Consider the following 18,103-nt stretch of genomic DNA (forward strand, 5'->3'; position numbering starts at 1 on the left):
GAAGAGAGCTAGAGCGCTGCTCGTTTCCCTTTGGGGACTGATGGACCAGTCTTTGCTGTTACTGCTCAGTTCCCAACTCTGTGGTCACTCTGGTCTTGAATTAGATGCATGTTAAATTCTGTCTCGCTGTGTTCACCCACCTCCCCAGGACTGGAGAGGTCACCTGTTCTGTAGTCAAGTCACTCTGGGTCTACTACTTAAAGATAGAAGCTGGGGGAGGCCGTTCAGCCGCTCGAGTCTGTTCTACTTTATCAAAAAACCATAGCTAATCAGCACATTTTTTTCTATTGCAGATGCCTCGTTTGAGGCGGTACCGTTCGTCAGACCGGGAGAGTCGGGACAGTTACCATGAACGTTACAGGAGGAGTAGACGTGGGAGACGCAGATCGCGCTCGCGATCCAGAAGCAGTGATCGAGATCGACAGCATAGGAATGAAAGTTACATCAGGTCCAGGAGGTTTGTAAGATTTCTCCCTGTTGGCAGGTGAACAGAAAATCTGTTTGACAAGTTTGTAACTTGTCCCCTGCCTGCCTGTTAGTTCTAGCTGTGGCAATGGGATACAAGTGCCTCCCTGCCAGTTCTAACAGGGGCAGGGTAAATGTGTAGGTCACAAACAATCTGTTAGTACTGCCGAGTTATCGACCCCAGCCTCCTGCCATGCTGCTGTGAGGTAGGAGTGCAGAGCTGTTTGTTTATGTAGGCTGGCCACACTACTGTTGGAAATGGCTTCAGCTTTATAGCTTGCTCATACAGCAGGAGGAGGCCACTCAGCCCTTTGACCCTGCTCCTTTCAATCAGGTCTGATTAATCCACATTTCTACCTATTCCTATTCACCTTTTGCCCCCTTGCTTATCAACTCTGTTTTTAAAAAATGCCAAGATGTTACTTCTGCTGCCTTCTGAGTGTGCCAAGGATTCTCAGCACCCTCTATAAGAGAAAAGATTCTCCCCATGGGTTTAAACACTGAGTCCCAGCTCTAGGATCTCCTACAAAGAGGAAACACCCCCTCCACATCCATCCTGCCCAGTCCCCTCAGGAGCTTCAGTCAGCTCGCCTCAAAATACCAGCAGATACAAGCCCAGCTTCCAGGTATTTATTGAGTAAGCCTCTCGTGTATTTACATCCTTCCTTAAATAAGACCAGTACTGTGGACACACAACTCCAAATGTGGTCTCCTATTGGCCTGAAGCACAATCCCCCTCCTTTTGGATTCAGTTTCCCCATGTAATTAAATATTAAAAATTAGCACACTGAACCTTTTGTGATTCATGCACTAGGATAGTCAGATCCTTCTGCCATCGCTCACCTTTTCAGATGTGCTTTTTATTCTTTTTGCTAAAAAGAGCAATTTAACATTTTCCACAATCTACTGCATGGACCTGAGCTTTGCCCACTCTCTTCACTTAACCTTCTCCCTTGTGCAACCCTTGTCTTATTCACGATGTGGAGGAGCCGGTGTTACACTGGGGTGGACAAAATTAAAAATCCCACAACATCAGGTTATAGTCCAACAGGTTCATATGGAAGCACTAGCTTTCGGAGCGACGCTCCTTCACCAGGAAACTGTGCAGCAACTACATCATGAAAGAGCGGCGCTCCTAAAGCTAGTGCTTCCAAAAGAACCTGTTGGACAGTAACCTGGTATTGTGATTATTTTAACTTTGTCTTATTCACAACTGGCTTTCCTTCGTGTCTTTGTACCATCGATAAACGAGGCAACCATACCTTCAGTTCCTTCATCCGAGGTGTTGGTATAATTTGTGAAAGGTTTGAGGTAACAGCACTGATACCTGTGGCACAGCACTCATTACATCTTGTCCTAGAGACGTACGGCACAGAAACAAACTCCTCAGTCCAACTTGTTCATGCTGACCACATATCCTAAATTAATCTAGTCACTTTTGCCAACATTTGGCTGATATCGTTCTAAACCCTGCCTATTCATATAGCCATCCAGATGGCTTTTAAATGCTGTCATTGTACCAGTTTCCTCCACTTCTCTGGCAGCTCATTACATAAACCCTCCATGAAAAAGTTGCCCCTTAGGTCCCTTTTAAATCTTTCTCCTCTCAGCTTAAACCTATACCCTCGAGTTTTGGCCTCCCCTACACAGGGGTAAAGACCTTGACAGTTCACCCTATCCATGCCCCTCATGATTTTATAAACCTCTATAAGGTCACCCCTCAGCCTCCGATACCCCAGGGAATACAGCCTTAACCTATTTAGCCCCTCTCTGTAGCTCAAACCTTCCAACCCTGGCAACAACTTCATAAATCTTTTCTGACCCCTTTAGCAGGGAGATCAGAATTGAACACCGTATTCCATTGGTCCACCCAATGCCCTGTACAGCCACAACATGACCTCCCAACTCTTATACTCCACACACTGACCAATAAAGGCAGACGTACCAAAGGCAGCCTTCCCTACTGTTGGGGAAAAGTGAACATTGTTTGCCTGGAAGCCATTTTCCTGATTTGGCTGCGAGTTCCGGTTTGTGTCCCCAGTCAGACCTTTGCTGGCTCTGCATTCCTCCTGGTGAGGTCATGTGAAAGGCGGTCATTCTCTCCCTTCTCAAGATCATGTCTCCTCCCTTTGCTGCATGTAGGCTGCAGGCTGGAGAACCTGACGTAGACTTTCCTTCTCTAGTTATTGCCTCTTCACAGCCAGCCAGTTGGGGCTATTCCTGCTTAGTATTAGCAAACTGTGTAACTAGAGCAGGTGGTGATCCCATTGATCTGTCCGCTTGTGGAATGCATAATAGTGCTTTCGTTTTGAACTTAATGACTCCCCTCTAATTTAGTCCCACCTTGTAAGCATGCCAAGCTGTGTAATTAATGGTCAGCTCCTGGCTGTTTTCTCGATATAATCCTGGAGTATCCTGATGGAATAACACTGAGCCACGGTTAGGACAGTGAATTGCCCATGATATATCGTGTAATAAACTAATCAGTTCGCAAGGTCCGAGTCTGAGAGTTTTCTTCCACACTTACTCTGTGTACCTGCAACTCCACTTCCAACTGAAAATGACCCTTTTATGCACACTGTTGCTGGCCAGTCTTTCCATGTTAGAGTTAATTTCTTTCCCATTAAATCTATAACAAGGATATTCAGTCATTTAAAGGCAGATCTGTAAATGGAAGAGTTTATATTAGACATTTGTAAGGATAGATTAGACATGCGCCTCAGCTGCTGCCAGGATAGGTGCTTGTTGTCTGTTATCGTGTTGTTTTTATATCCAGGCTAATACTGCGCCCATGGGTAAGGTAGGTAGCAATCTGTAACCCTGGGCACTGTCTTTCTGATGTGTCAGAAATTAAAGGCTGCCAGCTCCTGAGACCATCTGTTGAGAGGTGTTTTGTCGATCTAACCATTTTGTTTAACGAGGGTAATGTTAAAGAAGATGGGTGTTTGTTCAGACATGCGTGAAGCTCACCGCTCTGAGACCTTGGCATATTTCCATTAGGTCCGTCACTTTATAAAGAAGTGTTGCAAAGCTAAACACAATTTGCATTGTTTGGACCTCAAGGTAAACTGACAGGAACTTAGCACTGATAATGAAAACCCTCTCTGCCTCTCCTATATATTTGTTTGTTTCTTGGGATGTGGGTTCTACTGGCCTATCCCTAACAAACCCTTGAACTGAGGAGCATACTCAGCTAGTACAGAGGGCAGTTGACCACATTGCTCTGGGTTCAGAGTCTCTCACAGGCCCAGACCTTCCTGAAGCCAACAATATATGGGTACTCTAATGGTGTCATTACTGAGATTGAAGGCTTGAATTGAAACCCATGTCCTCATGGCAGTAACCTTGGATTACAGGTTTGGAGATGCCGGTGTTGGACTTGGCTGGACAAAGTTAAACCTCTCTCAACACCAGGTTAGAATCCAACAGGTTTAGTTGGAAGCACTAGCTTTCAGACCGCTGCTCCTTCATCAGGTGGTCGATCCATCACCTGATGAAGGAGCGTCGCTCCGAAAGCTAGTGTGCTTCCAATTAAACCTGGTGTTGTGAGAGGTTTAACCTTTGATTACAGGTCTAGTGACATGACTTCCCTTCCTTGGATCCTGTAGCTTTTGGACAGGTGTTCAGCCCATGTAGCCCGGGTTAGCTCCTCTCTGCTCTTCTGGTTATGTTTCATGCTGTCCTGTTGTTAGTCGGCTAATCTGTTTCTCCGCTTCCTCCTGTTGGTTCTGCCGATAGTATTGAGCACTGTTCGTGTGACAGACGACTGTACAATGAAAGGAGGTACTGTGACGCTTACCGGGGTCATTACAGCCGAGACCAGGGAGATGGCTACCACGAGACGGACTACTGTTCTCGCAACTCCTATGACTACCGTCGCTCTCAGGACCGGGACAGGAGCTACAGGAGTCGGAAGAGCAGCAGACGTAAGCACAAACGGCGGCGCCGCAGAAGCAGGTCATATAGTCGCTCCTCCTCGGTGAGTACACCCAGCTCTCTGTTCTAGTATGTCAATAGCTTTTTCTTTTTACAGCCCACAGGATTTGGTAAGTAAAGCCATTTTTTTATTCTGCTTTTTTTTTCTGGTTGTGTGGACTGTTTTAAGGTGGAACACTCGCACATCCCCACAAGTTTGATGTGGTCTTTGTCTTTGTTGTCTGTTGGATAGCTGTAATTGAGCTTGTGGCTATCCAGACAACTCTCTTTTTTTGTTCATTCTTTCTTTGATCTTCCTTGTAAAAGGAGCTGATATGTTTGCAGGAGGTTGTTTTGTGGTCATGGGCTGGCTGCCTTTTTGAGAGCTGTCACTCAGCAGCTGTGGAGGAGGTAGGTAGGTGTGCCTGGTTCTGCAGTCTTGGGGGGGGAATGCTGGGCTCTGCAGTTGGAGCCTGAGAGTTGCTCTTGTTTATTGTGACCAGGCTGCAGTGAGGAAGGAAGAACTAGTAACTGCTCACTTTCTTGGGCTGTGAGCATTGTGGGAGGAGGGAATCGGTCTGCCTGGCCCCCACCCCTCCCAAAATCCAGCCCTGATTAGTTTTGTGGGCACCACTCCCAGCCCCATAGCCAGTGTCCTTTTTGATGTGGAGTTAACTAACCACCTGCTCCTAGTCTTTCTTGCATCTCCTCCCCTCTTCCCTTGTCCCTCTGTGCTGTAGCCCAGGTCAAACCCCCTCCCCTGAGCTGGCTAGGGAGCTGTGAGAGTTCAGTGACTGCCTGCCTGACTTTACAGGCTGAACAGAATGAAGTTATTGTTGTATTCCCTGCTCTAGCTCTGTCAATGCTGTTAGACTCCCATCCCCTGCCCTCACCTTTTCATTGTTCCAGACACTAACATAACTTGGGTCTTGAGGTAAAGGTGCTGAGAGGAGCTACAGAGTTGGCCATGATTTAAACGTGATAGGATTAGTCATAAAAAGGAGAGCATCTAACAATGTGTTGAGTGTTCCTGTCTCTGCATCTGTGTGTGCGTGTGTGTGTTGGTATGTATGGGATTGTTTGTGTTAAGATAGGAGTTCAGTTTAGCCTTACGAATGGAAAGTAATGCATTGTGAACAGTTCACGTGGCTATAATGCAGAGTAGGGGCTTTTTTTTGTGTAGGGAAAGGGTTGCAGTGATATTACATTGTAAAATGCTGTAGCTCCAACAGCGATCAAATTGACACCAAGCTGCCTGACTGGAACCTGTTGAGCTAAACCCCAAGCTTGCTGTTTCTGTGTTTGTTGCGAAGCTCACTTGCCAGCCTCCACCCTGCAGCTGCTGGTTTTGGTGGGTTTCTAGTAGCTGCTCTTTAACCTATAACCCACCATGCTGCGGGTGACAGTGACCAATCAATGGGTTTGTCTGGCTCTCCTGTGGAATTCCATTTGCTGGCCAGGGAAGCAGGAGAGGTCACTGCTGAATATTTGCACTTGTCACTTCTCAAAAAAACAATAGTATCACTGCAACTCAATTGGGACGTTTATAATTGAATCTATTAAATCCGTTTTAATCATTAATGTATTGGGAGCAGTGGTTAGAAATTGCCGTTGTAAATTAAATCTTGCTTACTGTACTGAATGGGGTGGGAAGGTGTAGGTGGGGTTTTGAAATGTTTATTTTTTCATTTTCTGAGTTAGTACTGTGTATCTTGACATGTTCCCTTGCAATATCCCTATCGTTATATATCCTATGTGGGCGTATGAATTGCCTGGAATCTTGACAATCTGGCAATCGACCACTCCATCGCTGCCCCCCTTCTCTACAATGCGAAAACCCCAAACCATCCAATGTGGCTGCTGGTTTGAAAATGTCTCTCTCCAATTGGCTTGGATGATGGGTTTGATGCGCGCCTGTGTGTGTTGCTGTCACCGCCCTGGCATCGGGGATTCTGCGTACACAGCGGAGTCATCAGAGCAGCAGAAGGGCCAAGAGTGTGGAAGATGACAACGAGGGCCATCTGATCTATCGCAGCGGCGACTGGCTACAAGAACGATGTACAAGCTTAAATCGTAACTTCCTTTAGCTCTATAGTTAAGATCCCAAAAAAAAAGTTGCAGACCTCTCATTGCTGTTTTTTTATTTTCTAATTCCCTTCCTCCTCCTCCTGCTCTTGTTTTTATTTGTTTATACTTGTTATAATTTATCCTAAATGCAGGAAAATAATATTGTACAGAAACCTTGTTTTCTCAGCAGATGGTGTTATATACTTTCTGCTTCAGACATGTGCCTTACTTGTACTGACAAGTGAAAAAAACCTGTATAATGAGATGAGGCTTTGTAATTTACTTCAAACTGCTTGTCTTCTTAAATGTTGCATTCATGCAGTCCTGTTCCAGAGGCTCATTTCATTTCCTTTCTTCTTCCCTCGCTAGATGAAATTGTTAACACTTTAGGTGAAGGAACCTTTGGCAAAGTCGTACAATGTATTGACCACCGCAGGTATGCTGTCGACACCAGTCTCTCTCTCTCTCTCTGTCTCTGTCTCTCTCTCTCTTTTCTGACTGAGTGAGGTGTGTAAAACATTAACCAGTGCACAAACCCGTTAAGCTGGTACTCAGTTACTGATCACTGTGAGTGGGGACTGTGGTGAGTCACCTCCTTGATCTTACTCTGTTCACTCATGGGCTGTGGGCAGCGCTGGCTGTATTGTCCATCCCTGATTGCTACTGAGAAGGTGACGGTGTAGCTGCCCTGAACCTCTGCAGTCCTTGTGGTGTCAGTCACGCCCAGTGCCCTTAGGGGGCAACATTCCACGATTTTGACTTAGCAACAGTGAAGGAACAACAATATATTTCCAAATCAGGGTGGGGAGTGGCTTGGAGAGGAACTTGTAGGTGGTGGTGTTCCCATGTATCTGCTGCCCTTGTCCTTCTAGATAGAACTGGTTGTGGATTTGGAAGGTGTTGTCTGCTGAGGGTCTTTGGTGAGTTTCTGCAGTGCATCTTTAGATGGCACACACTGCTGCTGCTGCGTGGCGGTGGGGGGGAGGGAGAGGATGCTTGTGGATGTGGGGCCAATTAAGCAGGGGCTGCTTTGTCCTGGATGGTGTCAAGTTTCTCAAGTGTTTGTTGGAGCTGCCCCCATCCAGGGCAAGGGGCGTATTCCATCACCCTCCAGGCTTGTGCCTTATTGATGGTGGTTGGGCTTTGGGGAGTCAGAAGGTGGGTTACTTGCTGCAGGATTTCAGCCTCTGAACTGCTTTTGTTGCTGCTGTATTTATATGGCGCCTGCAGACTTTGGTCAGTGGTAACCCCCCCCCGCTGCCTGGGTGTTGGCTGTAGATTGAATTGAGTTTGGGTTGTGATGAGCCTTGAAGAGGAATTCAGCACCTCCACCCAAAGTGAAAGGGCAGTAATGAGCCATTCAGCCCAATTTGGCAGTGCTGCTGTCTATGCTGAGCCCCAGTCTATCAGCTTGGTCTGCCATGTGTAAACTGCTAATTGATGTTGAAATGTAACTCGTAAGGTGATGGCTCCATTATCTGTTCACAGGGGTGGTTTACAGGTGGCCCTTAAAATAATTAAGAATGTGGAAAAATACAGAGAAGCTGCCCGCCTAGAGATTAATGTACTGGAGAAAATTAACGAGAAGGATCCCGACAATAAATTGTAAGTGACTTCCCTTCTGCTGTCTGTATATTTTGTCCTGCCTTTCCAAGTCTCGCATCTTTTTAAAGGTGTCCCAGCCAAGCGGCTCAAAGTGACTGATGGAAGTGAGCGAGGAGTCCAGCACATTTCATATATCTCTTGACAATGTTTGTCGCAAGTCCTAGCTGTGATAATGGCAAGGCCTTATTAAGGGGGAAGATGGTCGAGCTTTTGGGCAGTTATGCAGATAAGCAATAGCCATGGCGTTGGAGATCTCCAAAAGGCTGACGAGATGGGTTTGGAATGGCAGGTTGATGTCGTTGCAATGCATTGTGTAAATGAAGTGTATTCTTTCTGTCCCCCCTCTTCAGCCAATGTGTACAGATGTTCGATTGGTTCGACTACCATGGCCACATTTGTATTTCTTTTGAATTACTGGGACAGAGCACGTTTGATTTCTTGAAGGATAACAATTACACACCATATCCTATTTACCAAGTGCGCCACATGGCTTTCCAGACTTGCCATGCTGTTAACTGTGAGTATTATTGTGACAAATTGCTGGCTGTATCTTGTGCATCAATCTCAGAAATGTCTGCCACTTCCATTGTTACAGCAGAAAGGGTAGTCCGTACCTTACAGTGAAAGCTGGATTTTTAAGCTCTGTACTGAAGGTGTTGCTGTTGCTAGTTCAGTGGATTGCCTGTTGCCAGACAATGGCCTCTGTTCCCTAACCTTTCCCTTTCCTTTCTCCTTTTTAATAGTTTTACATGACAACAAGCTGACTCACACTGACCTGAAGCCAGAGAATATTCTGTTTGTAAATTCCGACTATGAAGTTGTGTGTAATGTGGAAAAGGTATGTGTAACCAACGGGACAACCGAGTCATTCGCACTTCTGTAACACCTGCATTATCTTCCCGGTGGTTAGCAAAGTGACGAGATTTCATTTCCATTTTCCCACTTTCACAGAAACGCGAAGAGCGAGTGATTAAAAACACAGCGACCAGAGTTGTTGACTTTGGCAGTGCCACGTTTGACCATGAGCACCACAGCACAATAGTCTCCACAAGACACTATCGAGCACCCGAAGTTATTTTAGGTAAGTATTCACCGGCTTTAATCCAGTACTTCCCAAACGTTACTTCTTTCTCCTCATTCATAGCCCTGTTCTAGTTTGAAAGTTGTTGCGAGTAAAGCTGTTTAATCCACAGCACTTTAGAGTAAACAGCACCGAGCTTGCTGTTTTAGGTTTTGAAGGATGTGGTTTTGGCCTATAAGATTGGATAGTCGGGCCACGCCCCGCTTATAAAAATGGCAAGCTACAGGTCACCTATTCTCTCTGTCACTGCCGCAGTGCAGCTTGCTGACCTCTGACCTCTGTGATCCACCATTTCCGAAATCTTTCTCTAAGCCCGTTCGATTGTGTGTGAAAAGAAACTTTGTATACCGTCTGGCAGTACATCACTTGGATCAGGGGAAGAGGGTGGGCCGAAGCTGTGGTGAGCAGTAGGAGTCAGTTTAACTCTCTTTAAGTATGACCTGCCTCACTTGCGCTACATCTAATAAGGTGGCACAGTGGTGAGCACTGCTGCCTCACAGAGCCAGAGACCCGGGTTCAATTCCTGCCTCAGGCAACTGTCTGTGTGGAGTGTGCACATTCCCCCCGTGTCTGCGTGGGTTTCCTCCGGGTGCTCCGGTTTCCTCCCACAGTCCAAAGATGTGCAGGCTGGGTGGATTGGCCACGCTAAATTGCCCGTAGTGTTAGGTGAAGAGGTAAATGTAGGGCACTGTGTCTGGGTGGGTTGCACTTCGGAGGGTCGGTGTGGACCTGTTGGGCCGAAGGGCCTGTTTCCACATTGTAAGGAATCTAATTCAACTAATGTTGCTTCTTTTCCAGAGCTTGGGTGGTCCCAGCCATGTGACGTGTGGAGCATAGGATGTATCATTTTTGAATATTACCTTGGCTTCACACTTTTCCAAGTAAGTTTTTGTGCTGAATTTGACTGGTCTCCTCTCGGGGGGGGTCTCCTCTGGAATAATAGTTCTTGGCTTTATGCTGAAGATGTTCAGGGCGGGTGTGAGGGTATAAAACCCTGTGTAACCCTGCTGTTTTGTGTTGCTGCAAACATCACCAGCAGAATTTCATTTCACCAAACCTCTATCCCATAATAAATCTTTCAGCTTGGTGCAGTGCTGAGACACAGGCAGAGGTCAGCTCACTCGGACATTCTGCCGAAGTGGTCACTGGGGGGGCATCAGGGACAAAGAGCTGCATTCCCTGTTGTGAGTGCAGAAGTAGAGAGTATTGGTAAGAATTGCTTTCCCTTCAGTTGCCCCACCTTTGACCTGCCTTCAGCTGCCTACACGGTCCGGGAGGATTGTCTGGCTTTGTTGTTGGTTTCTCCGAGATGCTAGTATTGGAGGGATGTGTAAGATTGATGTCTCCTCTTTGCAGACTCATGACAATCGCGAGCACTTGGCCATGATGGAGAGAATCCTCGGTCCAATCCCAGCACGTATGATCAGAAAGACCAGGTGGGAGCCACATCTCAGCTACTGCGCCGTGGGCATTGGAGTTCTCTGATTTACTTGGGGCAGGGGAACTGTATACACTCTGTCCTGGTGTTGTACTTGGGGACAGGAGAGGGCTGGCAGTTGTGGTTTATATGGTAGTGTGGCATAATGAGGCATAGGGCACTGTGGGTGATGACGATGATGACTGGGGTGTTTGGGGGAGGGGCAGGTTTCCGTATTGTGGTATGTTTCGTGAGATGTAGACCACCAAGTCTCCTCAGTTAGTCCAGTTAAAATATGTAATATTGCCATGTTACCATTAACAGGAAGCAGAAATACTTCTACCATGGCCGCCTGGACTGGGATGAAAGCAGCTCTGCAGGAAGATACGTACGAGATAACTGCAAGCCATTGAAAGTAAGTTTTTTATGAGACTGAAGTTGTCTGTGGTCGGGGATCTCCCCACCCAGGCCAGAAACATTTTTATTGAGTTCAAGGCGCTGACCTTGGATTCTGTGCCAGTAACTCTTTCAGTTTGAGATCCTATTTTGCTGCACACCCCGTCCTCTCAAATTAAAACCCAGTGATCTGATGGGTCCAGCATCCTGAGGGCTAGCAGTAAAGAATTCCCGAAACTCCCCACCCTTTGGGCAGAACAAAATCCAAGGGAGGAAGTAGATAACTCCAGCAGCCATGTCCTGGCACACGTCACTGAACTGAAGCTCAGCTGTTTGTTGGATGAATGGAGGCTTGCATGTTACCCGCTAAAAACCATTTTTCTGAACGGATGGGTTGACCTAGCTGTAAAATGGTGCCTCCTTATACCAGAGTACCCAACACAGTGTGTCCCGTTGTCCATTTTAATCCTGCTGCTGTTTGAGTTCACTTCCATCTTAGCAGCCCAATGTATTCAACTTCTGTTCAATCCCTTGTAGATCTTGGCCCATGGTTTTGACGTGCAGGAATAGTGAGTGAGAGGTTTGGTGTCCTCTCCATCTGTCGAGCAGTTATCTGCTGTGTTCGAATGCCCTGCACCATTGAACACCTTGACACTGTGTAAACTGTGGCCATGCCACGGGAAGCTGAGGAGAAAGTGGTTTTGTTTTTTCTCAAACTGGTATTGTAAATTAATGGGGGTGTTCTTTTATTGTTTAGCGATACATGCTTGCCGAGAGTGAGGAGCACTGCCAGCTGTTTGATTTAATCGAGAGAATGTTGGAGTACGAACCATCCAAAAGGATAACTCTGTCAGAGTGCCTACAGCATCCTTTCTTTGACTGTCTCAAAACAGAACAGAAAACCACAAAAGGCTGGGATTCCAACCGAGACATCAGTAGATGACACAAAGCTGGGCTAGGGACTTCTAGGGGGAGGGGGAAGAGAGGAGAAACTTTATTTTGTTTGGGCTTAACTTATTCCTTCAAACCGCTGCCCGTGTCTTCCTGGGCCGCTGTCTTCAGAATGGATCCTTAACCTGTGAGAAGCAGAGTTTTGAGAGTTCCAGCGATCAGCAGTGAAGCTCCAAGATGAGAAGAGGAGAGCAGCTCCACCCCCCTCCTCTACTGGTTTCTCTTCTGCTCACTGCGTGTGTGTTTTCATCAGAGCCCCAAATGCTTGTACTCCACGATGGAGAGACTCAGTAAAGCGCCTCAGTGAGACGCTGCAGCTGATGGGACTGGATGCCTCCTTCCTTCCACCACACTGGGTATGTGGCAGCTTTCAAAATCCAGGCACTCCGGACTTTAAGGAGGTGGCTGTTGACTCTGAGCTCGCTTGCTGCTGGTGTGACTCTTTAACAGGCACTGAACATCAGATGGAAGATTCTTCCCCACCAGAGAGAGGTCTGAGCAGTACAAGTGATGTTTGCAACATGTGAAATGCACTGTAATTCTGCAGATCTGCCGTTGTCACAGCTCAACACTTCCACTGTGTTTACCTTCCAGCCAACCCCCCCCACCCCACTGTAAATATCATCTCGAGGAGAGTCTCCTGCTGGGAGAATTGCCATGACATTGAACTCTGGGTTGTAAATCTTATTCCTGTCTCCCCTTCCCCCACAATCCCCATGTTTACAAGGTTACAGCAGCCGTGTTTTCTGTAGATTACTGCAGTGGGACGATGTTACAGGGAAGGGTTGGGCACTTTTTGTGATGGTTTCAATAGGTTGACCTGATATCTGCTTTCCCATCAGTGTTTTTATAATAAAAGAAAAGCTTTGTATTGTCTCAGTGAAAGCGCTGTATCTTGAAGTAAGACAGGTCCGTGAGCAGGTCCTGAAGAGATGGAGTCACGTGGGCACTAACCCCTTCTGAAGCTCGCAGCTGGACATGAAGATTGGAATAACTGGAGGGAGCTGGCTCCTGGGCCGGTACAAATGATCCACTTCAGACAGACTGTTTAGGTGAAGCTTGTGAAATTCATCTTCTGTTCTCTGTAAAATCAAAGAAATGCAGCAGGAGTAGGCCGTTCACCCATCAGGCCTGCTGCGCCATTGGAGCGGGTCTGATTGTGCTCTCAACATCCACGTCCCTCCCTTAACTCCCTCCTGTCTGGCTAACTCAGCCTTGAATATGTTAAATGGCCCAGACGCACTCGCTGTGGGTGGAAGGGAAGTCTACCCTTTGACAGAGGTAGTTCCTCCTCCCCTTTCTGCCCTAAATTGGAGTTGGGCCCCCAGTTGTAGTTGTAGTGTCTCAACGTGGAACGAATACCCTCTCTATATCCACCCTGTCAAACCCCATCGAATGTTTCCTGTTTCAGTTCAGTCAACCGTCAGTCTGGTAAACTGTCCAGTTTGCTCACCAGTCCCTACAGGTCAGTCGCCTCATTACAGACCAGGAAATACAGCAGCAAAACTAGGCCATTCGGTCCATCAGATTTGCTCTGCCATGCAGTTATGTCTCGGAGCCCTGTTCTCCTGCCTTCTCCCTGTAACCCTTTCACTAATTCAAACCTATCTCTGCCATATTCAATGACTTTGCTTCCATGGCCTTTTATGGTGATGAATTTTATAGATTCATCACCCTGTAGCTGAAGAAATTCCTCCTCTTCTCCATTCTAACTCTCAAGGTTGTGCCCTCAGGTCCTCACCTCTCCATGTGCACTCTGTCTAAGCCCCTCAGTATTCTGTAAGTTTCAATCAGATTCCCCCTCATCCTTCGAAATTTTCATTGAATGCAGACCTAGAGTCCTCAACCGCTCCACATTAGAATTCCTACAGTGTGGAAACAGGCCCATAGGCCCAACCAGTCTACACTGACCCTCCGAAGAGTAACCCACCCAGACCCATTCCCCTACCTTATATTTGCCCCTGGCTAATGCACCTCCCCACAGGTGATTTAGCGTGGCCAATTGACCCAACCTGCACAACTTTGGACTGTGGGAGGAAACCAGAGCACCCGGAGGAAACCCACACAGACACGGGGAGAATGTGCAAACTCCACACACGGTTGCCCAAGGCTGGAATTGATCCAGGGTCCCTAGCGCTGTGAGGCAGCAGTGCTAACCACTGTACCACCGTGCTGTGCCCTACATCTCGGATCATTCAACACCCTGTTCCAAGGGCAGCATGTCCTTCCTCAGTAACACAATCTGACCAGAGCTTTATCCAGCCTCAGCAATCTTCTCACCCTCTTGAAATGAATGTTCACATTACATTTGCCTTCCTACCAACTGAACCTGCATCTTAACATTGAGAAGCCTGAACTCTGACTCCTAAGTCCTTTTGTTCTTCAGATTTCCAAAGACCTTTTTCTAAACAGGAAGAGGCTATGCCTCATGTCTGCCTACCCAAGGGCATAACCCCACTTGCACATTGTATTCCATCTGACACTCAGCCAACTCTCCCAGCTTGCCCAGGTCCTTCTGCAGCCTCCCCACTTCCTCATCATTACCTGTCCTCCACCTATCTTAGTGTCGTCTGCAATCAATGCCCTCAGGCGACTGACTGTGTGGAGTTTGCACATTCTCCCCGTGTCTGCGTGGGTTTCCTCCCACAATCCAAAAAATGTGCAGGTTAGGTGAAGTGGCCATGCTAAATTGCCCGTAGCGTTAGGTGAAGGGGTAAATGTAGGGGTATGGGTCTGGGTGGTATACGCTTTGGCGGGTCAGTGTGGACTTGTTGGGCTGAAGGGCCTGTTTCCACACAGTAAGTAATCTAATCTCATCTAATCAGTTCCTTCATTCAGATCATTCGTGCAGAACAAGACTAGCTGTGGTCCCAACGTGGACCCCTGCAGAGCTCCACTAGTCACTAGCTGCCATCCCCCCCTCTCTGCCTTCTGTCAGTCAGCCAATCCTCTATTCATGGTGCTCCCGTGGAGCATCTTGTCAAAGGCCTTATGGAAATCTAAATAGATCAAGTCCACCGGCTCAGTTTTGTCAAACTTGCTTGTCAGCTCATTTTCTGGAATTTCGGGAAGATTGTATCCCATGCATCGGTCAGTCTCCAGCTGCTTGCTTTTAGAGGGACAAGTGTGCACACCTTTTAGATGGAGGGACTTGACTGTGAGTCCCATTAGCTTTCTAGTTGTACTTGGTTTGTCAGAAGTCACGTGATCGCAGGTTAGAGCCCAACTGGCTTATTTATAATCACAAGCTCTGGAGCACTGTTACTTTGTCAGGGGCTTGACCGAGGGGCACTGCTCCGAAAGCTGTGATTTCAAATGACCCCAACAGGTTTATGTGACCTCCAACTTCACCCAACACTGGCACTTCCACATCATACTTGGCTAATGATGGGGATTGCACCTCTCTCTCCTCCTTCCTTCTCCCCACTTCTCAATTATTCTTGGGACCCACGATGAAGTCAAATCGCAAGTACTCGGTGAAAGTCTCTGCCCTGTCTTTGTTTCCCATTAGTAATTGCTAAGCCCTTGTACTCCAAGATGGAGGCCAGCAATCTTACCTCCTCTTCTGTCTTAGGAACCTGTGGAAGCTTTTGCTGTTTGGTTGTATCTCTTTGTAGTTTACTCTTGTATTCCTGTCTCTTTAGGCCATCCTTTGCTTGTTTCTGACATTTTCCCTAATGTTACTGAAGTATCGTGCCTCCTTTCCTTTAAGTTTTATAGCACACTTTGCCGGGATGCTGCATCTTTCTCCTGGTGTTTTTTTTCAATGGAATATATCCTAGAGTTTTGAAAAGTTGTCTTAAATACCTGCCACTACTATTCTGTTTTCCGAACCAGTCCACTTTAGCCAATGACTCCACAATAGCCTTTAGTTTTAAATCCTAGTTTCAGTTCCCACATGTTCACCCCTCAGTCTAAATGAGAAATCCTCTCGTGGATAAAATGGCCATCACCTTACCCTGCCCAGCTGGTATACCTTTAGGAACGAAGTCTTCAGGACGTCTCAAAGTACAGTGTCATGAGCTACCTTGCAGGCAATGCGTTACCTGAAAAGCGAGTTTCAATGTGGCTTTGAGTGTTAACTGTTGAAGGCTATTTCATAGAAGAATCCCTACAGTGTGGGAACAGGTCATTTGACCCAACAAGTCCACACCAACCCTCCACAGAGTAACCCGCCCAGACCCATTCCCCCTACCTGATTATTCTACATTCACCCCTGACTAATGCACCTAACCTACCCTACGGGCAATTTCCCTGGCCAATTCACCTGACAAGCACATCTTTGGACTGTGGGAGGAAACCCACACAGACATGGGGAGAATGTGCAAACTCCACATGGACAGTCGCCTGAGGTTGGAATTGAATTCGGGTCCCTGGCGCTGTGAGGCAGTAATACTAACCACTGAGCTGCCCCAATTACAGGCTGTAATTCCAGTGCCAATGCTATCCTCTCATGGAGAGTGGCTTGTAAGGTCTCCGTGAGCAGGACCATCATTCCTCTGCCACAGATATTGACCACTCTGTCCTGCTCTCGAGTGGCTGAGACTGCCCTCACCAGTGTTGGGTCTCCGTTTGCAATCATCTGATTTGAGACAACAGCACGGCCACAGGACAACCCTTCCCATTTATTAAGAGCATCTTCTGCCATAAAGACAAATGAGAGAAAGCAGAGTTTAAATTAGATTAGATTCCCTACAGTGTGGAAACAGGCCCTTTGGCCCAACAAGTCCACACTGACCCTCTGAAGAATAACCCACCCGGACCCATTTCCCTCTGACTGATGCACCTAACACTGGGTAATTTAGCCAATTCTTCTCCAGCAATGGATTTCTCTCTAGACAGATGCTGTCAGGCCTACTGATGTTCTCCAGCTAATTCTGCTTTTGTTTCAGATTCCCATCATCCACAGAACTCCATTCTATTTCAGAATTTACACCTTCATTATTTGGTTTTGTGGTTAGAGGCAGCTGTTTATGGTGAGTGGTAGGATAAAGGAACTGTCTTCAGGCTTGAGTTGTCTGGGACCAGCCTTCTGCCTCTCTATATTGTTCCCTCAGCCAAGCTGTTACTCTGCCCAGAAACCAGTGTGTTCAGGTGCCAGTACGGGTGATGTGGTATTTTATCTCTCCTCTCTCCCACTGCTTGAACAAAGCAACAGTGTAAACACAACTCTGATAACTTGTTTTCAAAACTACAGCCACTTCTTCCCCAGTCTGTGGTTTTTAAGCAGTCCCTTTTCCCACACTCTCTTCATCCCCCTTCCAGCCCTTTCCCTGTCACCCTCGATTCCCTGACTGATTAAAAAAAAATCTGAGTAGATAAACTATGCCCTTGTTAAGTACGCAACCTCCACAACACTTGCCTTTATAAAGCCCTCTCAACAGTGAGGGTCCTTAATGTGGTCATGAGAGAGATTTTAAAGCAGGTGAGTTTGGGAAAGAGGTTTAGGAGGGATGCTGCCAGTGGTGGGGTGATAGCAATCGGGATGTTTGAGAGACGGAAAGAGGGCAGAGATTTTGGGGGCTGCTGTTGGAGGGGGTTACAGTCAGTGGGGGAATCAGTGTATTCGGCAAAAGCCCCGCATTCCTAATGAAGGGCTTTTGCCCGAAACGTCAATTTTCCTGCTCCTCAAATGCTGCCTGACCTGCTGTGTTTTTTCAGCACCACTCTAACCTCCAGCACCCATTTCCACCAAGAGTCAATGGAGGGGGGTGAGGGAAACAAGGCCTCGACTGTCAGGCTATGGGTAGATTTGAAAACGAGGATAAAATTTATTTGGATAAGGATTATGATTATTCCTCTCCCCATCAAACACTCCCAGGACAGGGCTAGCATGGGGCTAGATTCAGAGTAAAGCTCTCTCTACACTATTACCATTTGAACACTCCCAGCGTGGGCCTAGATACGGAGTAAATGCTCTCTACGGTGTTTCCTGCCAAACCCCCCCCCCCCCCCCCCCCCCCCAAAAGAAAATGAGACCCTCCCAGGACAGGGACAGCAGGGGGTTAGATCCAGAACACCTGCTACTGCCAGCCTAGGTACTGCCAGGCTGAGAGAGGCGCTATTACCAAAGCAGTGTCCACCCTGGTAATCACTGTCAGCACTGGTTAATGACAGAGGTCCTGGTCAGGTGAAGGATTCCGTGTCCAAACAAGTTAATTGGGTCACATCTTGTGTGAGATCTCAGAGTGTAATCTGTTCTAAAC

The 18,103-nt window shown here is 47.2% G+C and overlaps 1 protein-coding gene across 1 annotated transcript in view; it reads left to right on the top strand.

Moving 5' to 3' along the window:
* LOC132805516 (uncharacterized) overlaps positions 1-18,103 on the top strand; it is a 90,067-nt gene that overhangs the window by 2,125 nt on the left and 69,839 nt on the right. The window contains exons 2-13 of the mRNA XM_060820628.1: positions 294-457; positions 4,204-4,444; positions 6,345-6,438; positions 6,817-6,883; positions 7,936-8,052; positions 8,403-8,569; positions 8,796-8,890; positions 9,004-9,133; positions 9,932-10,014; positions 10,490-10,569; positions 10,875-10,965; positions 11,704-11,885. Coding sequence (XP_060676611.1) covers positions 294-457; positions 4,204-4,444; positions 6,345-6,438; positions 6,817-6,883; positions 7,936-8,052; positions 8,403-8,569; positions 8,796-8,890; positions 9,004-9,133; positions 9,932-10,014; positions 10,490-10,569; positions 10,875-10,965; positions 11,704-11,885 — 1,511 coding nt within the window. The remainder of the gene's footprint in view (positions 1-293; positions 458-4,203; positions 4,445-6,344; positions 6,439-6,816; positions 6,884-7,935; positions 8,053-8,402; positions 8,570-8,795; positions 8,891-9,003; positions 9,134-9,931; positions 10,015-10,489; positions 10,570-10,874; positions 10,966-11,703; positions 11,886-18,103) is intronic.

Source organism: Hemiscyllium ocellatum, chromosome 50 (genome assembly GCF_020745735.1).
Source record: "Hemiscyllium ocellatum isolate sHemOce1 chromosome 50, sHemOce1.pat.X.cur, whole genome shotgun sequence".
In the NCBI taxonomy this organism is placed as follows: domain Eukaryota; kingdom Metazoa; phylum Chordata; class Chondrichthyes; order Orectolobiformes; family Hemiscylliidae; genus Hemiscyllium; species Hemiscyllium ocellatum.